Genomic DNA, 27007 nt, shown 5'->3' on the forward strand with positions numbered 1-27007 from the left:
AGGGATGCCCGGGTTCAAGCCCTGTGCCGATTGCAACTGACTGATGTTGGTTACCGACCCCCATCGCCGGTGCATATATTGCCTTGGGGCCGTTCACGGTCCCGGTTGAGGAGGAGGTGGAAGGACCGGTCGCGGGGCCACAATCATCGCAGCTCGACGAGTCGTCACCATTCGTCGGGCTCCAAGTCCTCAGGTAAGAGGCACAAGAAGTCGAAGAGACGACATCGCTCTTCCGACTCCCCCTGACGCTCATGCGATGTGGCCGGGGGTTTGGGCGACACCGCCCACGCGGCTCCGCTGCCAGCTCCACACCCGCCAGTCCCTGGGCTGAATGCGACTCCGGAGGAGATCGATGTCTTCCTCATGGCCATGAGGTCGTTCTCTCCTACGTCGGGTCCCGCTGTGGCACCTTTGGGCCCCGTGGCCCCGACTGGGAGCCCAAGCGGGCCGGCTTCTTCGGCTCCGGCGCCGTCGGGTGCTTCTGCCCCGGTGCCGTCGTCGACCTTACAACCCCTCAGCCGGCACCGGCGCCGTCGGGTGCTTCTGCCCCGGTGCCGTCGTCGACTTCGGTCCCGATGCCGCAGGGACCCACCGGATCCAGATCCGGGTCGCCGCTGGTCGACCTTACAACCCCTCCGCCGGCACCGACCCCCAGTGTGTCGCCCCAGACGCCGTCCCCGGACGACGACGTCCCCGGTCCCTCCCTCGGTCCATATCCGACGCCGCATTCGACGCCGAGAGAAGAGCAGTTCTTCTATGATCCGGCCCCATTCTTTGCACCTGACTATCAGGAGATGGGATGCGAGGGGGATTGGCAGGGGACTGAGGACTGGGCAGTGGATCTACGGGAGGCCAGTGGCTTGGACACTTCGCCCGACACTGGCTTTGTCTCCCCTCCTACTGTGGCTACGGAGGAGGGATCTCCTTACAGCTTGGTGCTGACGAGGGCAGCCAAAGCCTTGTGTCTTTAGCTCCCCATCGCCACCTAGAGGACTAACCTCCTCACCGAGGTCCTTAAACCGCAGGCAAGCTCTTCGGAGCCTCTACTGCTGTTTATGAGGCCCTTACTGACGTTCTGTTGGGAACTTGGTCCAGGCCCGCTACAGGTCCTCCTGTAGATCGGAACGTTGCCAGGCGCCACCGCCCGGCCCCCGGGCGACCCTAGCTTCCTGTCCACCCACCCCAGCGCCGAGAGCCTGGTTATCCAGGCCTCTAACTCCCAGACCGCATTCCCGACTGCACCACCTGATCGGGAATCCAAAAGGTATGAGCAGTTCGGGAAGAAGCTGTTCTCCTCACTTAGCTTGGAGTTGCGGTCGGTCAACACCGCTTGCCTTTTGGGCCGTTATACCCACTCTCTGTGGGACATGGTCGCGGACGTGCAGCACGGTATTCTGTCCGATGTGGGCTAGATACCACGGACTCGCTGGGCAGGGTGATTTACACAACGGTGGCGGTTCGCCGCCACGCCTGGCTGAGGTCCGCCAACTTTTCGGCTGATGTCCAGAATTCCCTCATGGACTCTTTGGCGACAAGGCAAACAGTGCTCTTGAGCGTTTCAAGGACCCCAGGGCTACGGCCAAGTCCTTGGGCCTGACGCGCCAGCAAACTTCTGCCTTTCGCTCCTTTCGTGGCCAAGGAAGGGGCGCCCCCTCACGTGCTGCCAGCCACGGGCCGCAGACTAACATCCAGCGTGGCGGCGGACGTGGTAACCGCCGTGGCGGTGCTAGGTGACAGCGGCGAGGCCAGTCCACATCTTTCCCCCGCAGCATCCGCCTCAAAGCCTTTCTAGTCTGAGCTTTCAGGCCCATTCGACGCCAGTGGGGGGGCAGGGTTCGCCATCACCTCCTCCATCACATCGGACAGGTGGGTGCTGCAAATCGTCGGAAGGGGCTACTCCCTCCCCTTCGAGGCGACCCCTCCAGTCATGCCACCGCAGTACCACCGCGTGTCGGGGGATCACTTGCAACTTCTGCAAGAGGAAGTTACTGCCCTCTTGGCCAAGGGGGCCATTGAGCGCATTCCTGGGCCAGAATTAGGGTGTGGCTGTTACTCCCTCTACTTTCTGGTTCCCAAGAAGGGCAAAGGGGGCCTATGCCCTATCTTGGGCCTGCGGAACGTCAACGGCTTCCTCCGGAAGGAGAAGTTCAAGATGCTGGCTTTGGCTCAGGTCTTAGCTGCCGTAGACCCAGAAGACTGGATGGTAGCGTTGGACTTTCAGGACGCATATTTTCACAACCCCGTCCTGCCGGCCCACCGGCGTTACCTATGGTTCACGGTAGGCCACGAGCACTTTCAGTTTACCGTGCTCCCCTTCGGCCTTACCAGCGCCCCTCGGGTGTTCACGAAAGTGATGGCGGTGGTCGCGGCCCATCTGCTCAGATTAGGGGTATCAGTCTTCCCCTATCTAGACGACTGGTTGTTGAAGGCGGGCTTGCCCCAGACAGTCGTCAGCCACCTCCAGACTACGGCCGACCTCCTGCACCTGCTGGGGTTCTCCATCAATGTGCCGAAGTCACACCTGTGTCCCTCTCAGAAGCTCCTCTTCATCGGAGCGGTTCTGAACTCGGCACAGTTTCGGGTTTATCCTCCCGAACTGCGGGTTCAGGATATTCAGGCTCTGATTCCGATCTTTCGGCCTTTATCCTGAGTCTCGGTCAGGTTGACGCTGCGGCATCCTTCTGGTGCATCACGCCAGGTGGCGGATGCGGGCTCTGCAGTGGGACCTGAAGCTTCAGTGGGCCCAGCATCAGGGCAACCTGTCCGACCATGTCCTGATCTCAGAGGGCACTGCGAGGCAGTTGCAGTGGTGGCTCACGGACCGCTATTGGGTCAACGACAGATCCCTCTTCCTACCCCAACCGGAGCACGTAGTAGTGACAGATGCATCCCTCCTGGGCTGGGAGAGGCGGAGATCAGAGGCCTCTGGTCTCCGGTGGAGTCCCAGCTCCATATCAACCTTCTGGAGCTGCGGGCGATCCGACTTGCACTGAAGGCATTCCTTCCCTCTGTCCGGGGAAGTGTAGTGCAGGTGTTTGTGGACAACACCACCGCCATGTGGTACTGCAACAAATAGGGCGGGGTGGGATCGTGGACCCTTTGTGAGGAGGCTCTGCGCCTCTGGCAACGGCTGGAACACCAGGGCGTCACCCTGGTGGTTCAACACCTGGCAGGTTCCCTGAACGCCAGGGCGGACGAACTCAGCCGCCGGTGCATGATGGATCACGAATGGCGTCTGAACTCGGACATGGCGCAAGGCTTCTTTCAGCGATGGGGAGAGCCTTGGTTAGATCTATTCGCCACCGAAGAGAGCGCGCAATGTCATCAGTTCTGCGCGTTGGAATTTCCAAGGCGGCACTCGCTCGGGGATGCTTTTCATCGCGAGTGGAGCTGCGGTCTATTGTACGCCTTTCTGCCTATACCACTTCTGCCCAGAGTGCTGAAGAAGATCAGGCGCGACCGGGCCCAAGTCATCCTTGTGGCTCCGGACTGGGCACGAATATACTGGTAACCTGAGCTACTCAGCATGTCAGTCGATCCCCCGATTCGTCTGCCTCTTCAGGAGGCACTTCTGTCCAGTCTCCATCTCCATGCGTGGAGATTGAGCGGCGACAGTTGAGGTCATTTGACTTGCGTCCTGAGGTCTGTGATGTGATTCTGGCAGCCAGGCGTCCCTACACAAAATCGGTATGCGCCTGCTGGTGGAACAAATTTGTGGCATGGTGCACAGCAAAGGCTGTGGATCCTCTCTCTGCCCCTTTTTCTGAGGTTCTCCTCTTTCTTCTTCCTCTTGCTAAGCAGGGCTTTGCTCTGGGCACTATCAAGGGCTACCTCTCTGCCATTTCAGCCTTTTAAGGCTACCTGATCAGCCTTCTCTTTTCAAGTCCCCTGTTGTAAATAGATTCTTGAAGGGCATCACTCACATGTTTCCTCCTGTTCCTTTCGTGATGCCTCAGTGGGACTTGAACCTTGTTCTTACTTATTTGATGTGCGCTCCTTTCGAGCCACTTCACAATTGCCCTCTTCGTCTTCTCACTCTTAAGACTGCCTTCCTGGTTGCCATCACCTCTGCCAGGAGGGTGAGTGAGCTCCAGGCTCTTTCTTCTAAACCTCCTTTCCTTTCTGTCCATCCGGCCAAAGTTGTCTTGAGAATGCGTCCCTCTTTCCTGCCCAAGGTAGTCACAGCTTTCCACATCAGGCAGTCCATCACTTTGCCCACCTTCTTTCCGCCTCGGCATCCCTCGAAAGAGGAAGAGAGGCTCCACCGTCTGGACCCAAAATGTGCGCTCTCATTCTATCTGGACCGCACACGCCAGTTCCGGGTGGAAGACCAGCTCTTTGTTGGTTACGTGGGTGCTAAGAAGGGACGGGCGGTGCACAAACGGACCATCTCTCGGTGAGTCGTGTTGTGCATCAAGGTATGCTACTCTTTGGCTAAAAAGGAGCCTCCTGTTGGGCTGAGGGCCCATTCCACTCGGGCCACGGCGGCTACTACTGCCCTAGGTAAGGGAGTCCCCTTGCAGGACATCTGTCAGGCAGCTACGTGGGCCTCTCTGCACACGTTCGCTAGACACTACTGCCTGGACAGCCACGTCTGGAGAGATGGCTTTTTCGTCCGTTCCGTTCTCCAGGACTTTCTGGTGTGATCATTGGTTCACAGACCCACCACCGGGGTTGGTATTGCTGGGGTATCTATTCTAAGGTAAGGAATCTAACACTAACCTGTTTCTTTCAGATGCACAAGTTACTTACCTTCGATAACGATATATCTGTAAGAAACAGTAGTTAGTGTTAGATTCCTTACTGCCCCACCCATCATCCCCGTTCTGCGAACCAATATCTAGGGTCCCTTTGAGAGCCCTAGTTTCATAGCACCAGTGTTGGTTTTTATCATGGCTCTGCGTTTCTGGCGCGGAAAAGCTGTGTATAAGAACTGACGTCAGCACGCGAGGGCGGCGTCTAAGTACTCCGACTACATCATCTCGGTGCCGACGACGGACGCGGAGCCGCAGACGACACCTACCGACGCGCAGGGGTACTGCTATGCAAAACTTTCCGGATCTAGTCTGACGTCTGGAGATATTCTAAGGTAAGGAATCTAACACTAACTACTGTTTCTTACAGATATATTGTTACCGAAGGTAAGTAACTTGTGCTTCAGACTTCGCACCTTGGGTTTGCTTTTTATCTTTAGCAGTAAAGGGCTTGACACCTAAACTATTGCGGCCATTGGTTTTATACGCAGCCGTAATAATACTCGGTAACTGTCGGGGTTTGTCGGCACCGGGGACATCGCGTAAGGCATTAGCCACTTGAACGTTTACCACATCTCCCTTTACATTAGAAAGGACGAGATCTGCTACTACATCAAACGTGCCAACGAGTCTCATTCACAATTCAACCGCAGCCTCAGTTCCTTGTTCGTCCTGAACACGTTTAATGACCGTCGGAAGGACAGCCATTGACGGAGTGCCGAAGCACCTCGTGTACACTGCCGCAAAAATCCTACCACCTATCACCGGCTTCTGGTACCAAGTCTTTGGGTAAACTAATTGTAAAAATCCTGTGTTTTTCTACGGGACTCGAATTAGGAAAAACTGCCTCCAGCTGGTCAAATTTCTCGGCAAGCCAAAAAGGCATATCATCCTTATCTTGGGGACGCTTGCCCATTACTGCATTGACCATCACTGGACTAAGCTTTCCGCTCGGTCCTTCTGGAAGGGCCACAACAATAGGGGCCCCGCCCTGGAAATTGCCGGTAATATATTGAACTAGGGCCCGAATAACACTAATAGAAGAGTTATACAGCATCCGTAATTCAGCAACGGCAACTTGCCCCAAACGAGGATGCGGGGTGAATCCAGCCAAAACCGGCCAAGAAGCGCCTGGAATGGACAATGGACCCAATATAGCCGCCGTTATAGTGTGGGGAAGGGCGCCATCAAACCAAACATGGTGCTGCCATGCAGAAATCAGAATCTGTGTCCTAAAAGGAACATATTCCGCGGGCACGGCTGAGTGAGTGTAAGTGTGAAAAACCTGCGTAGCCACCTCCACTGCAGGAAACGTCACCCAAGAGTAGAATATCTCAAACGGGTAAGCAACCTCAGCACTTACGACCAAAATCACTGCTATGCCCTCCAAACCAACATTATATGCTTGCAAATGATTGCGAACCGCAATGCGACTATTTTGCGGTATAACAATGTCAGCCATAGTGGCACAGAGAAGAAAAAGCTACAAAGTAAAACTTAGTAGCACAACTGGGTAGTAATTCAAAAGGAAACCGTTTGAAAAGACTCAAGCTTGAAAAGACTTATGTAACTATAGGTACGTTTGTCCGACGCTACTATTATCGTTGTCTAATCCAATTGATTCATATATTAATCCAAGAGGTCTGGTCTTAGTTAGATAAATGGAATAGCTTGGGCACCCCCACAGAATTCCTATGATCCTGTGCCTGTTGGGGAATGGTGAATTGCTAGATCTGCACATATTTCAAATTACCTCGCATTACGAATAATACTAATACCCTTTACCAGTGCTTTTTTGCTTGAATTCCTTCTGTGAGAAGCCCCCTTAGGGTAAGGAATCATTTTTGTGTGCCTATCAATAACAGTTAAGAAAGACCTATTGAGAGTCTTGACACTGGCTGTTGGATACAATTCAACACTGGGGCAATGACTGTTTGTGTTACTACCCTGCTAATACTCTCCTCATGGCCCTCTACAAGTGTCTCTCCCCTAACAATATTTGTAACCAATACCTCGAGTACCAATACCCAGCAATTGTACTAACTGCGCCATCTATGGAAGCTGTTACCAATATTTACAACCCATGATGCAGGGTGAGTGAGTTTGAGCAACCTGGATTATTCAGAGAAGAGCCCTCATCATCAGTTTCAACCCGATCTGATGGAGGAGTCAATTGGTTAAAACAAGACATCTTAGCACTATGTGCTGGATAATTGTGTTCCAACAGTGTCTATTTGAAAATGCTGGTACAGGTGACCTTAAATAGATTACTATAATTAGTAGAGTGGTCATTCCTGGTAGGAGGCTCCCCTTCATTTTTGTCAGATCGAGCTTTAAAGGATACTTTACTAAGAGTTGTTGTGTTTTTGGGGTCTTGCATCTTGCTTACAGTTGCTCTTTACATGCCCAGGATGTCAATAAAGCAAATATAAAAGCACAGTATATTCTTCTGAAGGTAACAGAATTATTATATGGGGTGGAACACTATAATAACTTAACAAAATATATCTTTTCTATAGCCAATATTAGTAGTGTATGACCAAAATGACATGTAATGAAAAAAGAAAACTATGGTGTGTATGTATATATGTGGTATTTCTATAGAGCGATCACACCAAAAGGCAGCAGAGTGCTGTACATGGTCAACGGCAAACATACAGTCAATAAGTGATAAGAGAGGTTATCACTTGCAAACAGAAGTGCATTGTTACTGTATTGTAGTAGTGTTTTTTAAAGAGATACCTTTTCAACTCCTAAATTAGAACAGCAATTGGGCAGTGCTGATGCATTCGAGATGTTGTTCCAGATCCTGAGGAGATAGATGTAGGCTTGCTGCCTTGTATTTTTTCTTTTTTTACACTTCTTACTCTCCAGTCTGTTGGTATCCTGGCTGCGGGAGAGTTGAGAGCAACCAGAGATGGTGAGTTTGTCTGCAAGATAAGCAGTGGGGCTGGTCATGATGGCTTTGTAAACTGGTTTGGAAAAGGGTTCAGACCAGAATGGGGTGATGTGATTATATTTCTTCAGGCCGTGGATAACACATACTGCGGTGTTTAGGGTGTCCTGTTGTGGGGGTGGGGGCTATGTGGAGCCTGGGAAGCCATGGAGCAGAGTGTTACTACCATCCAGATGCAAGAGCAGCTCTGAAGTCACGTCCTGGAAGTAATGATTTCACTTTCTTTAGAAAATTGGTATCAGTCTGTTCTAGGGGATTAAGGGATCGCAGTGAGGCTTCCTCCCTTCTGTAGTCTGTGAGAAGAAGAAGACCTAGGATGTGCAAGCATGTGGGGATGAACCAAATTTCTGTGATGAAGGCGTCAAGCTTGTGATAAGTGATGATGTCTGTGGTGTCTGGTGCTCGGAGTACTGCAAAGCAAGCATTAATGAGCATGATGAGCATGATTTGGAATGTGTGTTATGTAGTTTGAGGGTGTGTGGTAGTTAGTGGGGTGTATATATGTCAGAGTTTTTGTGTGGTGAGGATGCTATTGTGAGTATTTGTGACATCTGGGTATGGGTGTGATTGGCAGTATGGGGTGCCGGTTGAGGCAGAGAAGTTTGTCTTACCTTGTAGGTTTCAGAGCAATGGGGTTCTGGCTATGACACGTCAGCACTGCAATGTCATTATGTAGGCAAGCATATGATCTGTTATGTATGCACACCTATAAAATGACACAGGCACCAATTAATATTTACAGATCTGAAATGAATGAGCAAATAAAAAACAAAGCTGAAAAGAAATAGTAGCTCAAAAGCACTTTTTAGGCAGACAGGCTTGCAACAATGTGTTGCTTGGTGCCTTACATTAAAAAATAAATTAGAAAATGGCTGCGGGTGAGAGGAGTGGGAAGCAGCGGGAACTGGTGAGTGGGAGGGGTGGGCAGCAAGTGATGGGGGAGTAGCATTCAAGGAAGATGCATATGAGTAAGAGAGCAGAGCGGGAGAAGGACACAAAAGTGAGTGCAACATAAAAGGGATGAGGGAGAAGCACACAGGTGAGAGAGAGCAACACAGAGGGAGAGAAACACTTGTGGATTGCTAAAAAGCAGTTTGTGAAAACTAAACAGGGGAAAGACACAAGTGATGGGGCTATGCTCCAGGGGAGAGACAAACACAAAAAGATTAAGAAAAGCCCACACAAGCTAACAAAGCAAATGAGAGTGACAGTAACCAACCAATGGTAAAGAATTTGCCGAGTCTAACCCATTGAAAGCTGACAGTAGCCACTTTCCAAACAGAGGCAAGACCTAAAAACGAGAAGAAAAGAAATGAATGGGTCCCATAAAAGGAAAAAGTGGAATACAGGACTGTACGATCACCCGGGCACTGAAATACACGCACTTACTGGTGGATATGCACATATGATCAGCCAGAGTGCCATCACTCACAGGGCAATAGAGCCCTTAAATGAAATGGACTAACCCACTGCCCTGTGCAATATGCTGCTGTGGTTCTAAGGAGAGCGTGAATGACACTGAAACAGACAAATTTCAGAAGAGGACTAACCCAAAGCCACACTATAGGTACATGCAAATGTATATTATGTATTTTTTATCACAAGACCCTGTCAGAGAACCAATTTTGCCAGCCTTCCTAAGCTGGTATATCAAGGATGTTTACAGTGTGCCTCCTCTACTCATAAGGTTTGTCAAAGGAGGTTATTAGCCACAAACCCATTGCCTACTAGGGTAATGTGTGTGATTCCATGTAACTAAAATATAATGTCTACAGTCTTGAACACTGTCTCCATGATAAGCAGATCAAACCTAAGACATTTTGTATCACTTTTCCCAATGAACCAATAAAGCTTTGGGCCTTTGAAATTGACGAAGATAACTCAGGTCTGCTATCTTGAGCTAAAGTTTTCCGACAAGGCATACAGCCTTACACCGTCTTCCTGCACAATTAGAAGGACCTGTTAAGATATACAATTGGAATACATAGGGTGCATGTGTAAAATTGTTATTTCGCTTCCGCCTTCCAATGTGGCAGGAGGTTTACTGCTTCTATAAACTTTTAACAATCCTTCTTTTTTATAGGTTGACATAAATGTGAGGTTGGAAGAAAGAATACAAGTGCTCCAACAGCAAAATGAAGACCTGAAAGTTAGAATTGATCAGAATGTTGCTGTAACAAGGTCTGTATGGTTATCTGTAGCTGATAAATATGTGTTTCCATACATTGTTTGAAAAAGATAACGCTATTGGTCATTTATTGAAATAGAGTTGCCCGGTCCCAACTTAACGAGCAAGCAATTGCATTTTTGCCCCTAGAAATATAGTTCCGTGTACAGTCAATTAAATAAGTAATTCTCATGTAGTCGAATGCCGCTGTTGGTACCACCACCATTATTATGCCTTCCACATCCAGAAGACCCATATCCACAAGCATAAATTGAATTTTCACGATTCGCAGGTGAACTGATAGAAAGGTATTTCACCCTAGGGAACAGTGAATGCTTAGTACGTCGGTTTTCAGTCTGTGGTAGTATTATTTAGCAAATTATAATTTAACATTTTAAATAAAATGGATAACAGAAGGTCCTTCTCTGCACAACATTTCATACTACCAGTATTATATTACACTTATCAATTTACAATATGTTTGATTCTCATGTCAAAATATTGTGTGCCTGTAATGGAGAAATTGTTTCACCAGATGATTTTTAGAAGAACATTGCCCTGATATGGAAGTAAAAAGATTTTGTTTGTTTTTTCATGTGCTGTTTTTACAAAAGGGATCATATTGTATTTTATTTGCATTTATATAGTGCTTCATAATCCAAATGAAGTGTCAAAGCCCATTCGTGGATAGGTAGCATGCAACTATATGTGTGTGCGTGGATGGAACAGTGCCGGTCTCTGGTATATAACCTCTGTGGTAGCTTTTGTCATGTTATGCAGGATGTCCTATTGTATTTATATCGCTGTGTCAAATGTATGCAGTGAAGCAAAATGAGTCACAGAGGATGTTCTAGCTTATAAGGCACACCAGTGTGGATGAAGTGTTGAATGAATGCAGTGTGGCCTATTTGGGAAGCACTTTGGTGTCACTCATGGATGGCAGAGTTCGCTCACGTCATATCACTGTGAAGATGTAGCTGTGCTTGTGCATGGGGCGAAGTGAAGGCAAGTGAGAGATAAATAAGTAAGGCTCCACTAGATTATTGCCAGAAGGATAATGCATTTGATATTGAAGTTAAAAGAGCTACCGTATATTGTCTTCCGTTGTTTTCAAAGGGATTGCGCTGTACATTATTAACATTTATGTAGCTCTTCATAATAACCACGTGCTACATCGTGGGTGTGTTGGTGCAGAATTGAGTGGGTTTCCAGTGTGACCTCTGTGGGAAGGTTTTTGATGTCATGCGTGCTGACCAGAATTATTTTTCCTATTATAGTTTTGGTGCTTATGTCTATGATATGTAATGTAGCAAAATGAGTAAGAGAGGATAGTTAAGCCTATAAGGCACAAGTATGTGGAGGTACATAAAGGCAGTGTTGCCCGTGTGGGTAATATTTTGGTGTCACACACATATGGGATAGCTTACTAATTTAAGAGCATTTTCAAAAAGGTAAATATACATGTGTATATGTACAACTGCACCAAGTCACTCTTCAGTTTCTTTCTGTTCACCATTTCCGAGTGTAGATTTACATCTGGGTGTAGACTTGCATGTCTCCACCCCCTTGAATCGGGGTGGAGCATCCTACAACATGATTTACAAGCGTAGTTACTGCTAGTACCTCTTGGTGAAGATCTCCCAATTCTTATAGATCTCCCAGAAACTATAGGGAACATTAATAAAGTCTATTATTCTTTAAAAAATATTACAAATATTCTTTATGTAAATGCCAATTATTGTTAAATATTTACCTTTATATCATAGCCTAAAGTTATAACTAATAGAACAAAAAGTTACAGCACCATAACTCCTCAGATTAAATGTGTATTAAATAACGAATGAATTTGTATATATTAATTTCATTTATAAATTTTTAAACAATAATTAAATTCCATTCACAATAATAATGTGCCTCCATTATTTTCTAAAGCAGTGTATTGCATTACCTGTGAGAAGCCATGTGTGGTGCATGATTTACTCCAAGACTGGATTGGAGTAAATGTAGGCCTGTTTCGACACCACTAGAAGCATAGCTTAGAAATAGAAAGGTCTTTCGTGGTTGTGGGTATGCTTTGGTATTTGCATGTCCTGCCCTAAACCCTTCCATACATTTTCCTAAACTCCTCTCATTTAGAAGTAAATATTTCCCATTTTTCAGCTTTTTCCTCATCTTGCTCCTACAATTACTACTGAAACGTATATCTGTGTGTCCGGAGATCTCCACAGGTTAGTAGGCGTGGAGGTCACCACCTGTATCATTTCACAAGTACATGAGTAATACTACTGTGGTACAACTTTATGTACTACAAAATTTGTTTGTGAATAGGCCCCAGTGTTATTGTAAAAGTGTAGCAATGATTATGCGTAAAGTGAAGCGTATGTGGGTTTTCCTAATTTAGAGCAGGTCCCCGCAGAGAATAAACAGTTGCGCAAACCAAAGTGTACGATAGGAAGGGATTCAACACCCATTTAAACCCACCCACAGCTAAACTAAATGTGCCAAATAATAAATTAAATATACCCAGGTCTCAAACTACCACAGAGGTGGATCCCCACAAGGCTCTGTCATACCAACTAAAAGGAACTCAAATAAGAAACTCAAATCCCATTTAAACATTCCCAAAGCCAATTTAAACATGCCTAATCAATGCAAAGCTGCCAGAAAGTAATGCATGAAATAGCATAGTGCCTACCCTCGTTTAACATAGGAGTCCGACTATGCATCAAGCTTGATCGGGTAATATGTATAAGTGGGAAAGGGCTGACAGACGACTACTCATCAGCTTATGCTAACTGTCTCCAGATCCATCTTCTGGTATCTGCAGTGGGACATATTAGAGTGATTCCCTTCACAGTAGCTCTTTGGAGATTTTTAATTGACCACCTACCTCCATGTTTTAGTGTAATTCCCCCCCCCCCCAACCCGTTACTTCAGTGGACTATGCAAAAAGTATCCAGAGACCACCCTCTGAACCAAGCAGTGCAGTTAACACAGATGCAAGGAAACAGACTATGGTGGGCGCTGGGGTCCTGGGCAGAGGCAGTGTTGAGAGAAGGGTGCAGCCCTCTTTTTGCCAATGGCATCTTAATGTCACATACATTTTATGCACACTGAGCTGTACACAATCTGAGTTGTACAGTCTTTCCTCTTGAGAAATGGTCGGGCATAGTTGTTGGATTCTTCTTCTTATATCGCCCACCTATTGTATCTCTTCCTGCACGCAAAGGCCGGTCCAAGACGGCAGGCTGTCCCTGGTCCATGTGAGAGAACCAAGGGAAGGGATTATTGGGCTAGGTGCCAGAGCTAGCAAACTACAAAAGTATCTACAAATGGTGGAGGATGTCCTGCAGGAGGGGCTAGTGATTTTTGGTTGTGTTATTGGATTAATGGCAAAATTATCAGTATCAGACAAACATGGCTGTTTGCCAACAGCATTGAAACTTAGTGGAATGCATTGGAGGATATGATTACAAGCCGCGGATAAATTCTGATTTCTGTGCAAACAGCAGTTTGCACACAGATCGAATTCTATTTTCTGTTATCATTATTACATCCGTGCTGCCCCTAGGCAAAACATGAAATTAGTGTAATAACTTCTGTTTCCTTGTGTTATACTTCATTTCCCAGTGAAAAACATCGGACAGGATTTATTTACTACATCCGGTAAATACCTCACATGGGGTAATAGTACTTATTAAATGAGGTGATACCTCATCCTTTCCCGATCTACTTGGATTAGCGCCTTAATGATTTTGAGAGAAACTGCCTTTAATCCATTTTAGCACTTGGATTGTTTGATCCATAACTATAGGCTGATGTAGGGTTGTTGTGCACAATAGTTTGTGAGATAATTGAGGAATAGATTTGCATTTTCTTGCCCAGAAATCATTTTTCTCCTGAGAACTAATGGCCAGCTATATCAACACTTTGTGCCAGTGTAAAAGTCACCAAAGGTGACCCGAACTGGCACTAAGCGGTAATTTGGAATTTCATTTGCCTAAAAGTAACACAAAGTAATGCTAAGCTCTGCTTTGTACTACTGTTTGTCACAGGGTAGTCCCATGGGTGGTGCCTGGGTGTTCGCACTCTACCATCCATCATTTTTTTTATAAAGCCAAACATTTGTAGCCCAGGCTTCGTGCTAGAACCATACGCCTCCCTGAGGTAGGCACAAAGTAGAAGAATGTTTTTTTCACCAAACCATTCTCACTAGGCATCTTACCAGCATTCCACAGCACATATAGCAAATGTGATTCATTCAAAAACATGTCGGAGGATAGTATTTTTTAATGAAAGCATAGTTTTCCAATACAAACGTATGCTAGGTGCAGGGCAGCCAGAAAGTATGCCAGCACTTGGGAAGGGAATAGCAGTGCCACATCTTTATAGATATGATGCTGTCTGGCTCACTCCCTTTCATGCAACGCAGAGTAGCAAAATAGAAATTTTCATCAGAATTTGGCAACAACAGAGATTCTATTCACATCTGCTCCAGGGAGTATTACATGGAATAAAACTACATTGCCATATGTAATGGGCCTTCCTTGCTCCCATTGCAATGTAGTGCGCAATCTTGAAATCCTCCTTCATAACAATCTTTCCAAAGAAGCCCAGTCCATCAAAGATGTTCAAACTTAGGTTCAGATTTACTAATGCTTTGCATCGAGTTTGTGTGACTTTTGTAACTCCAACCCAACACAAGGTGTTATGGTGAGATTCACAATACAACACAAATCGTAATTTCCCTTGGAGTTTTACCCAAAGAAATGCAAAACTGCCCCATGAGCTGCTTTGGGTTACTTTATGTCAAGGGGGCATTCCTTGGGTGGTGCATGGGTGTTCTCATGCAACCACCCATGGGTTTTGCCACAAATCCATATCTACAAAGAATTATAGACAGGAATTTATACAAAAATCCTGCACCTCCTGCAGACAGACATAACAATGTAAATGTAAATGTTGTAGTACTTGTATAGCGCCCGAATCACCCCACATGGGGTCTCTCCGGCGCTTGTAAGCATACCGCTGTGGAACCCTTCCTGGCTTCTTCCCTGTGAGGCACCCACTCCTGGGCACCCCCAAGGTGGGGGCCAGGCATCCTAGCGCTGTTAGGGCCGTTGTGGAGATTAAGCAAGCTATTGCCCAGAGTTGCAGAGTGGGACCCATGATCAGAGTAGGCACCGAGGCGAGAATTATCAGATCCGAGGAAATTGAGCCCAAGACCCGCCAAGGCGGTAATTGAACCCTGGTCCCGGGCCAGACCTCTGCATCAGGGTCTGCCGCTCTAACCATTGAGCCACACTTCTCCACTGTGAGAAATGAGAAATGTTTTAATTTCTCCTCCTTTTAAACTTTGCATGTGTGCTGCATTGTACAGCAAACATAAAAAGTGAGAAATACCTTTAAACCTACTTTTGGTACTGGATGGTACCCCTTCCAGCACAAAGCTTATGCTTCCCACAATGCAGACGCAATTACAATATGGTGCAAGGGTGTCTGCACTGGCTCATGGCAGCCAGAAGTAGCCCATTGCAGAGAGAGAGCAAAACAGTGCCACATCTTATTATGGCGCTGATCTCCTCTGTTAAAACAGCAGAGCAACTTTACTTGCTGCCCTGCGTTATTTGAATTCTACATAAAACAGCGCTTCCTCAAAATGATCTACCATCATCGATTCAAGTCTTTTTCATCATAAATATTTTTATTGGTTGCCTGTTAATAACAAAAACTCTACTGACCATTATGATTGGCAGATATTTCATCTGAATGTAATTCAGGTGTAATCTGGCTTGTATACATATTACTCTCTAAAATAGCAAATTACAACTGGAACAAAATACTTAAATGCCTCACCAAGGCTCTTATGTTTTCTTGCGTGTGTTCGGGCATCCTCTGAATTGGTAAATTGGTTCTTTTATTTTTGAATAACAGTCCACACACCTTAGCCACACCTCATGTACAGGTGATCCTAGTTTTCACATATATGTTATCAATGCTGTTATCCAGTTCTGAATGGATTATGCTATGTCATCTGTCTAGCACGAGTACAGAAATTCTTCCAAAATACAGCCCCCCCGGTGGCTACAGGGACAGCAAGAAAAGTCGCTACACTAGTAGTCCATTTGACCTCATGTAACCTTCAAAGCCTTGACCATTGTGAATAGCCACACTTTGAAGCAACCCATTTTTATGGGCAACAGATTTTCCCTTGATCAACCTATGTGCCCTCTCAGGTCATCAAATGTCTTTCTGATATCTATTCCATGACCAGAAGCAGTCACCTTTGGGGAGCACGCCATCCCAACTGCTGCTGCCAAACTATGGATTTCCGTTACGTTAAATCTTTGTGCTGCGACAAAGACTTCCATTAAAAACCTGGCTTTGTAGTAGCTAAATTCCTTGCTGCAATGTAATCTCTTTCCCTTTCCTCCTAGGTTTTAGTGGTGCTGTTAGTTTACACGAGTGCCACAAAGCTTAGAAAAAGAATGCTGAATAAATAACTAAATGTGTATCCCTACATGTTAGCTATTAGCACACTAGTTGAATACATTTTTTTTAGCATCATTGTATGCACACCTCAGCCTCTATGCAATGTGCACCCATAAAGGTTAATGGCAAAAGTATGCTGATTAGGGGTGGGTGCTAAGCTCCTCTCCGTCAGGAGAGTTCTCTGAGTTTTGCCACTCTGTGCTCCACTTGGAGCACGGAGTTCAACAGAAACTCCACCAATCACCATGTGGTGGAGTTTACCGGCTACCCAGCCTTACAATAAGCCCAGTGGCCTGCATGTATATCCTATACTCCCATAACTGCGTTGACACCTGGAAAAGACTTAACCTTAACCCAAACACTTGCGTTGATACGCTGTTTCCTGCAGAAGACTAGGCCGCATGCATTTGTGTTTTTGTGTGTGCTGCACCCATTATAGCAACAATAATCCTAATGGGGTGCCACCCAGTTTAACGTTAACCCGCACAGTAGCGATGACCTGCTGATACTTACAGAAGACTTGGCTGCGCATGCTTCTTTAATGTGTGCGCGGCAGCCATGTTTGTAGAAGGTGCATTGGGTTAGAGCACATAGCATTGTCTTAGTACCTGCTATTCCTAGATCGCTTTACAGAAACCTGCTTAAAAAGTTGTTACCCCCCCCCCCCCACGATAACAAATATCCTATATGCATTATTACTGTTGAAACCTGCACAAAACAATTCTCGAATGGCAAGTGGGCTCGGAAAAGCTCTTTGATTCTGAAGAAACTTTACATTGGTTGAAATCTGTTCAGGACAGTAACAAGTGAAAGTAAAACTAGGGACAATACCGTCGTGCACGTGCTAACGGAAGTGTTTGTATGACTGTGGTGCTGGTGAGCAGCTTGTCACGACTCCTCGCTCGGCTCTTGTCTTGTAGTTTTGCTTCCCTTCATTCAGGGACTGTTGCTGCTGTGCCCAGGAATCCTGTCTCTCCAACCATGTCTCTGCAGCCCCTGCACTCGGACCATGCAGCAGATGTTGCATCGGCTTCTAGCTTCCTGTGCCTTCAAGTCGAGGCACCTGTCCCTGAGCCTCAAGGTGGACTTTGGGCAGCTGCGCAGCTCAGCAAAGAGGGTGTTGGACTAGCTCCAAGATGGCGGATCCATTCTGAACTTGCATGTGCGCCCCAGTCTGCACGTGCGAACTGTGCGGACCCACTGGATGGGAGTCCTAGGTGCTCATGGCCATGCCATAGCAAGTACGTTACACGTATTGGCATCGCTTTGCGTTGTTTCCGTTTGCATAGTTGTGTAGTTATATTTGTCTGTCTAAAGATCTAAGTTAAGTGCTATGCAAGCTTTGCATTTGCAGTTCAGTAATACTCATTTCTTCTTCTTGGACGGATAAAATACTGTCTCCCACCATCTGGATTCAAACCTGTAACCTACAGATTACTTATTTAAGAATCTACTTTGGTGGGCAGAACTCTGGGGAATCTCGCAGAGTTTCTATGTAACTACGTGGAATTCCACCATGTGAAACTCCACCAGTTCCGCCCCTCCCTAATCCTGGTTGCTTTAATGATAACAACTTGTTTATCCAACAGTGCTTCACACTGAACTGCATTTCGAAGCACTATAAATGAGAGATGTTTTATTCCTCAATTTAATTCTACATTAATGACTACGGAAGGATAGAATACTGAATTTACCTTGCTAAAATTTAGACTCATGACTCGCAGATCGCAGTAGTTGTCCGCAGCCAGTGTTCATTTCATTGAGCCACTCTGCAGTATATTCAATTCGATTCAAAAAGGCTTTATTTGGTGTAAATAAAACAAACAACATAAAAGCATACTAGTACATCAATAAAAAAAACATACACATATTGCATCATAAACCATAATCAAAGTTAAATCAGATTTACACATTCAGCTTTCCACAAGGTTTTCAAATCAGTATAAAATTAATACATAAATATATTACCAAGCGAAAGTACAAATTGCCGCCAAATATACAATAAAGTGCTAGTGCTTAAAAAACCTAAAAGTATATGAAAACATATATGAAAAAATGTATAATTACAATTATTAATCTTGTCTTTCGTATAACAGTACATCCAAATATGCATATTCTTTTCTCTTCCTAATAGAGAGTTGTACGAAACGAATGACAGAACTTATAATTTTCGCATTATAAGTTCTGTCATTCTGCAGTCATAGTGTATAGAGTAATACAGCGAGTGCTGTAAAACGATATAGTAATCATTGAAGCTTTAGTGACTCTATTAATCATTAAAAACATTAATAGCTTCTTTTCTTGTGATGGATGCTAATACTGTTTCATCCAATTTAGTTTTCTAGTTGATGATATCCGGGTCCAGTCCTGTGCAGTTGTATTTTGTGTGATGATGATGGCTGTAAAAATGCTGTAAAAATGCAATTTGGTTTTAGTTCCTGGAAGTTTTAAAGTTTTGCTCATTGAAACGCGCTTTGACAGCCTTTCTACTGGAATGATGGTGTAGAGTAGTTCACCTGAAACATAATAAAGGTGAGGTTAAGAATGCCAACAATAAGTCTAACCACTGGCAATTGTTTAAGGTAATAACCAACCCATTGTTCTTTTGCCCACTATGCCATCTCAAGGCCCGATTCAGAAAAAGGCCTCCCCACTTGTGGCGGAGGCCCCACTGTCGTGGCGGGGGCTATCACTCATGGCGGTTTCTCCAAACTGCAGTTTGTAATTGCGTAGGTCACTCCACGGGTGAGGACCCCCGCCACAATGCAGGCCTCTGCCTCAAGTGTGGAAGCCTTTTGTTAATTGGGCCCTCGGTTTGGACCCAGACATATGCACATCAGTCTTGGCCCGGCTCCAATAGGAACAGTCCAGCCTGAACTGCCAAGCCAGGTCCTCCCTAAATCGGAACACAAGCATCCCAAGACCGGTGTTACCCTGATTGGGGCTGTACAGTAGTTTGCTTCCAGGCAGGGACAGATCTTTAGCCAGAAAGTTAGCATTCTAGAGTAGTATTTGTGGTACTCTGCCCTTTTCAGAGGTAAACATGTTTTAGTCAAAGATGAAGTGATTCTGGGCATGCACGTGTGAAGTATATGTGATGCATTTTAAATTGTTGTCTCCAGTCCTCAGTATTAATTTAATAGACCTTTCCTAAAGTTATTCCATACTCATTATCCCATTTTTCTCTTATTGCATTATAATCTCTTCAGAAACTTTTTGTTTTGATGATAAGACGTGATAATAATTTGCTTTGAGGTGTACTTTTTAGTCATTATATGTAGCTGTAGTGGTGACATACGGTTACAGTTTAAAGTATAAATATTCAGGTTTATTTGTTGAAACATCTGCCAGTTTTTTGTGTCTTAAATACTCTTGCCCAGATTTATTTAAAACTAACGCAACGCAGCACAGCAACTAAAGTTGTAAGGGTGTGTGCATTCTGTAAGGACTAGTCTTTTACTGGAAGGGGACTCTTCCAGTGCAAAAACTATCCTTGAACACTTGTCCTGCTTTGTTTGTGTGTTGCACAATGCAGCATGCATGCAAGGTAGGAAAAACGAAGAACATTTTAAACATTTCTCATTGTAATGCCTGCCTGGAGCAGGAGTAGTATTTTTGTTCAAATCCCTGTCTACGATTGTTTGTTGACAGAGCTATACGTCAAAACACATGGGTGGTTGCACTGGACCGTCGATGCACCGCCCATGGAACGTTCCCTTGACGCGGTGTAACACAAAGCAGCGCCTTGCATAAATTTGCTTTACTTGTAAACTATCCAGTGCAAATCCTGATTTGCTTTGGATATTAAATTCCAACATACCACTTTGCGTCAGATTCGCATTGCACAAGTAATGCAGACCTGATGCAAAGCGTTAGTAAAATCTGTGTTTCTGTGTTTTCTAAAAATAAATCTCCAGCTTTTTGTGATTTTGTTGTAAAGCTACTTCTGAGGTAAATATTTAAAAAGGTACTTGGTCCCTATCATTGATAAATCTGAAACACTTGGGATCTTGCACTTTTTAAATTAGTCTGCCCATACTCTGCAGGTCTTTTTTACTGACTCAGACAAATCTTTGAGAAGACTTTGACGGATTGGAGCATTAGATAAACTCTCTAGGGCTTTTAGGAATTCTTAAAGTTTGTATATCTTTACAGCCGTGTAATCAAACGTTGGATCTCACGTAGGAAGCAATTATTTTTTATGTCTTTGAAACTGGTCTGCATATTAAATCTAAGTTCTGCTATTTTCCTCAGGACCTATTATTTGTCTTTGGCAAAAAAAATAGAAAAATTAAAGGGATAACCTAAGGAAATACTGAAGTACTGTTCTGTGTTTTTTGCAGACACTTATCAGAAGAAAATGCCAATCTTCATGAAAGCGTTGAGAAGGAGTCTGAGGAAAAGAAGAGGCTGAGCCGAACAAATGAAGAACTCATTTGGAAGCTTCAGACCGGAGAACCCATGAGCCCTGTTAGATTATCACCTTCTTCCACCCTTTACCACTCTGTGTCTGGTTCCTTGTCTCCATCCCAAGTCCACGCCGCTCCAAGATGACAGTACCATGTGTGATAAATATAGCCTGGCTGTATGCATTTTTCAAATACAGAGCATTGTGTGACCAAAAAACAAGTGTTAACAACAGTAGATTTCAGGGTTTGCCACCAATAGCATACTTTGTAGCTACCTAGCTGGATATTGGACCATGTGGCATTTGTTTCCATTGTAAGAAACGCCAAAAGATTAGCACAGAAATGTGTCATTTTGGAGTGCCAATCAAGAGGGGAAAAATTGTTGCAACTATTCAGACTATGAGGGTTCTCACTTTTCTAGTCTAGGTCTTGCTCTGTCCCCCATTGAAGTTGATTTGTTAGTACATGAGTGCGTGCACAAAAGAGAGTGTACACATTGACATTGCTTTTGTATTATACATGTACAGTCATACCATACACTTGTGATGTATGTGTGTATATACAAACACATATGTGAAGATTGATGCATTGTGCATCCACATATGTATTAATACTGTGTTAATGAATACAAAGTACCAAAATAAACAATATTATTATGATAAAAGTTCTATAATAAATAATGCTATGCTTTTTGACATAAAGAATGATCTGGCTTAAATAATATATGCCTCATATGACAGTGTGATGTCACGTTTATCTCACTAGTTGATGAGGCGCGGTACTACGTTACTCGCACATGGCTATACATCTCTTGAATTGTCGAGCTCACCCCACTGAGTGTTGAAATAAATGTTACATTTCACTGTACTCTCTCTGACATCACATATTGATGGATTCATTGGTATGTATATAGCTACACACCTTCAAAAACATATCCATAAACATACACATAAATAAGTGGGATACTTTGGCTCGATGCAGATGTTCCTCCAACTGAATGCTTTTATATGATTTGGAAAAAAACGAGTTTCCAACATGTTTCAAGCCTGATCAGAAGTTTTCAAATTTGTGCCTGAGACTTGAACGTAAGGGAGATGGCGCAGCCTCTGAATAGTTTCCCGGAAAGAGTTTTTCTGACTAGAGTTGCAAAAAGTGATAAAAGACAAGCAAGCCTTTTCATCCCACCACAACAGTGGTGAAAAATACTGTGACCAGCAGTGACTTAAACCGGTGAAAGGGTACTAACATCTAAATGAAAATTACAGTCAATGTGGAGTCTCTCAGGATAGAACTAAATCCCCCCGGACCTCGGGTGACCGATTCGACCGGTGTCTGGAAGAATACAGAAAGAAGCCATGGCAAACTCTTCTGAAGATGTAGCAGTTCATACATCGTTTCTGTGCTTTGTGTATATTCTCAACACTTTCCCTATCGTTTTAAGATACAGTTCTGCAGTGGTCTGAAAATTAAGAGTTCATTCATTCTCTAGGCATGAGAACTCTTCAATTGAACGCAAGAACGGGCATCTACTTTGACCTTTGCATTTGCCTTATGGTTGCCCATCTGCAGAATAAACAGAAACACAAGACTTTTACAGACATTGGATTTTTTTAGCTCAGAACTCTACTCAATGGACAAAGAGAGGATCTAACCAGGGAGAACTTTCTATCAAGGCAGACATTATTTCCATGAGGATGCAGAAACACTTAGCCCAAAATGGAAGGTCGTTGAAGACTCGAATGGGGTTGCTTGACTGTATGATATGGATGTAAAATTTTGCTACTAATGTGGAATTTCTTGTTTGTATCTGGTTTGTTAGATTTAGATTATTTTTAAAAGATTTTTATTGCAATGATAGAAAAGTCTAGGGAGCATGGTTCATCAAGATAGGTTTGCTGAGATAGTGTGGTCTTATAATGGTTTGGAATTGCACCAATTTTAGGTTTCTAGAATACCACATAAAACAGGACCTTCAAAAGTGGAGAACTTAGCTACTAAATGACTGTTTAACATAAGTCCTTTGCTCGAATTATTCTTAATGTATGAGATGCTTGTAAAGCAATCAGCTACCAATATGCAGGTATTCTCCAAGGCTTTAGGATTGCAGAATGAAAAGCCTGCACCATCTCACTCAATACATTGTGTACATTAGCATCAACCTCTCAGATCAGGAGCTGCTGGAAGATGGTACAGCACCTACCCAAAGCCTAAGTACGTGGGAAGGCAAGGTGGTTTTCATTTAAAGTCCTTAAAGTGATGGGTCGGCCATCATTGTTCCATGTGGACACTGCTCACTTTTTGAGGCTAGCAAGCAATTAGAGATGTTGTGTTATGTACAACATGAAACTGTCATTCTTTGCACCATTCTGGGTATCAAGGGAGCACCTTCTCGACAAACAGTGATACACATGCATGTTCAATACTGTCAAGCCCTGTAAGAACAATCACAAATGAAGTATAAAGTGTTCCTAATCCTTAGGGATGCCGCGGTGTGCCATTAATAATCCCAGAGCTGTCAGCTTGTCACACTTTAAACCTTGACTTGGTCAAATCATTGAGAGGACTGTCCTGGCATGGCTTAGGCTTTAGCTGGAGCTATCTATGCTTACTTCTCATTGGATCAGTGATGTAGTTGACCAAGCAGTGACAGTTGTCTTACCAAGACTGCAACAACTTCAAGTCTGGGCAGTTTTTAAAGCTTAATGAGAACCCTAAAATGTAAAGTAACACTCCATGCTCAGCAAATAAAATGTAGCGACCCTCACTTCATGCAACACTTGAAAACTTACCAAGTTTTTTCCCCTAATACTTCTCATTACAACTATTAAACATTCTTTGTCTCAACGGTCATTGTGTAACTACAAACTAGAAGTGTCACTCCAGTCCCATTTCAATAGACGTACGTGCTGATTTAGAGTGTGACGAATTACAGACGTCAAGCAAAAACCAGCTAATGTCCCATCTGCCTGACTTTGAATATATAAATGTTTATACACTCGAAATAGGATGGTCTGGGGATTCTCTGCTTTTTGGCAGATGTCCCTCATCCACCAAATTTTAAATCAGGCCTTAATTCATAGCAGGCCAATCTGAGACTATGTATATATTTAATTTTATTTATGAATATTTCTTATTTTATTATTTCCCCACAAGGAAGTTTCAAAGAAGCTTCATATCCCCTGTAAAATGTATAGGTTGAATGTGATTTAAAATGCTAAAGTTCAAACACAATTCAATTAAGTGTTTTACACTCGTTTTTATATATAGAGGCTAGGTTGCTATTTTGAAGAATACACTATATATTTATGTTAATTTATTTACACTGGACTCTACCTTATTTATACTGTGTACGTAGGCAACCCTGTCAGAATATGTCATACTGATTGTATGAGCGCAAAACATTTCCATATTTAGCTCTTCTGGGTTGAGTCTGTGACTTGTGTATCCTCCAAGGAGTATTGGGTGTGGTACCACAGCCTTCATCTTAAAGGGCCGATTAGAGTAGGGGCCATTCACTTCATATGCCTGTATCCAAATCTGTTTATACAATTAAATACAAATTTAATGAGGAGCAACATAACAAATGTATTGTTTCCTCAATGTAATGATGCATCAAAGTAATCTCAGTATGTATTTACCTCAACTTTATTTAAGTCTCTCTTCCATGGTAGTCAATTATAGACTTTAATAAAAATCTTTGGACTATCGAGGATGACAGATGTAGATAATGTTCCGGTAACTTTAGATACAAGTGACTTCAATGCATTATTAAACAAACGACCCTAGACATTAGTTCTATGGACCCTTACATGACATGTATTTGTGATACACCAACAAGTCTGTATAAATGGATGGTGCATAGTGCCAGACATTAATTTACCATTGTCTGTATATTAAATTTTCTTTATACAATTATTTCACTAAATCCGGCACTTTCTGAAGAGCGCATGCTATTTCAGGTTCCTGCATCAGTTGTTTCCTGAAAACACAGTGTAATACTTACTGTATGTAAATGACACAAATAGTTTGAAGGTAGCAGTTGCCCAACAAGATGGAAAACTGTGTTGTGCTCGAAGAATAGACGTCCTAATGTGAACATGGGATTAGGCTTCTGTGTGTGTAATTGAGTGGCGCAATCAGAATCTAGAACTGCTGAGCTTGATAGACACCGATAAAGGCATTAGTATGGAAGGCCATCTTTTTTATTTTGTTGTTTTTCTTTACCACAGAGCAGTTCACAATAGCAATAAAAACTTGAATTGTCTATTTTGTGGTGTTATAAATTACTAATGAATTTAGGCCCTAAGAAACTCGAGGGTTATTCAATAAACTCCACTAACCCATTCACACACATGTACACGACTGGTTATGTTTTGGAATATATGCCTTACATGTGCACTTGGTCATGAATCTCAGTAATTATATGAGTTCTAATGTCATGGTTGGTTTCTTGGCTCTGGGGTGACTTTGGATTTCTGCATTTATCAATCACACCCTTTTCAGGTACTACTTACCATACACCATGTCAATAACCACTGAAGAAATAACGGAGGCACAGACACATGCCCAAATGCACATCAACTGTGTGACAAAGCAAAATGAGGGTCGGCAAGGTACTGCCTTGGCACCATTACAAAGTACATTGTATTGTGTTATATTATTTGTATACTTACTATCCCTAGAAGTGCGGTGAAGCACTTGTCCATTCATGTGTGTGGGTGTATGATTGGAAAGTGTTGTCTTTGCTTTGAGCCAATATTGGTAACCTGGTCTCACCCTCTCGTAGCTTGGTAGCTTGGCACAGATCAGTCAGGCTTATCTAAATAGGCAATGTGTAAAGTATTTGTACAATGCACACAAATAGTAACACAATGAATGAAAATACCACAAATATGCTCCACACAGCGTTGGAAAAGTAGATTATAATTTTATGAGTAAAGCAAGCCCAAAACGAGAAAACTCCAATTAGTATAACCGGAGTTATGAATTTTTAAAGATGAAATCATATTATAGTGCTTAGAGTCACAAAATGCCAAGAGGGTAAATCCAAAGTTCAGACCAAATGTGATGGAGGGAAGGCCGGCTACAGGACTCAGGTAGGTCCAGCTGAATAAGTACCTTGGATGGAGGAAGCATTGACGTTGAAGACTCGATGCGAGAAGCAGAAGAGGTGACGCATCGTCATCAATCTTGTGGATGGAGGCAATGCATTGGTTCCGATCTGTGCAGTCAGCGAGACGTCGTCGAGGAACCCCTTTGGCGATGAAGACGTTGCGTTGTTGTCGAGCCATGCAGTCCGCTGGCATCGACCACACAGTCCATTGAAACAATGTCGTCGGGCAGCAGCTGTGTCAGCGTCAAAGGGAAATACGTTGGTTACAATTGGCACAAAGTCGTCGATATGTGGGTTCTGCTGGATCAGCACAGAAAAAGACACTTTCAGGGGCTCAGGACTGGATTGGCATACGTGGCCAGGCAGGACTCACAGATGGCAAAGTCCAGGTGTTGTTTCAGAGTAGAATGAAGTGTTTGATGGCCTTGAGACTTCAGAACCAGGGGCAAGCCAGCAAGTCCTTGGACTCACTCTGGGTTCAAATTAGGTGGGTCTAGTCCTTTTCTTCAGCAGGGCAGAGGGACGCAGCACAGCACAGCAATAATGCAGTTCTTCCAGAGCAGCAGTCCCACAGTGTCAGTTATTGTAGCAGCACATTAGTCCTTCTTCCTGGCTGAGTTCTTTACAGGTCCAGTAGTGTTGTATTTACTTTATTCGATAGATAATTCATCATAAAAGTATACAGTTTATACAGTACATTTAAAAAAATAAAAGAGTAGGGGCTCAACACTCATGTATATTCAACCATCCTAATATACTACTCAGTTTAAATTATCTAAAATCAAACTCAAAACTTATTACATAAAAATCATAAAAGACACATCCTGCCATAGGGCTGTCCGGCGGTTAGGCTAACTGGGGGGTAGGCTTGGCCCTCCTTGTATGGGTCTGCCATGCACTACCCAGAAATTTGGCTACCCCACACACCATAACAGTAGAAGATGTGTCAGTGCGGAGAACCCGTAGGGCCATTTTGTGACATCTAAAGCCCAACCCCATACATAGTGGTTTTAGCCATATTTTCCTAGCGACCCTATAAGCCGGGCAAGCAAAGAAAAAGTGCGCTACTGACTCATTAGGGGCTGCACAGCTAGGGCAGGTTTTAGTAAGAACACC

General features: G+C 44.1%; 1 protein-coding gene across 1 annotated transcript in view; it reads left to right on the forward strand.

Annotated features, from left to right (window-relative positions):
• The window catches only part of MTUS2 (microtubule associated scaffold protein 2), a 1701731-nt gene extending 1676689 nt beyond the window's left edge, over positions 1–25042 (forward strand). Inside the window, exons 18-19 of the mRNA XM_078657132.1 lie at positions 9794–9891; positions 20713–25042. Coding sequence (XP_078513258.1) covers positions 9794–9891; positions 20713–20923 — 309 coding nt within the window. The 3' untranslated portion in view covers positions 20924–25042. The remainder of the gene's footprint in view (positions 1–9793; positions 9892–20712) is intronic.
• The last annotated feature ends 1965 nt before the right edge of the window (positions 25043–27007 follow it).

Source organism: Lissotriton helveticus, chromosome 8 (assembly GCF_964261635.1).
Source record: "Lissotriton helveticus chromosome 8, aLisHel1.1, whole genome shotgun sequence".
NCBI classification, from domain to species: domain Eukaryota; kingdom Metazoa; phylum Chordata; class Amphibia; order Caudata; family Salamandridae; genus Lissotriton; species Lissotriton helveticus.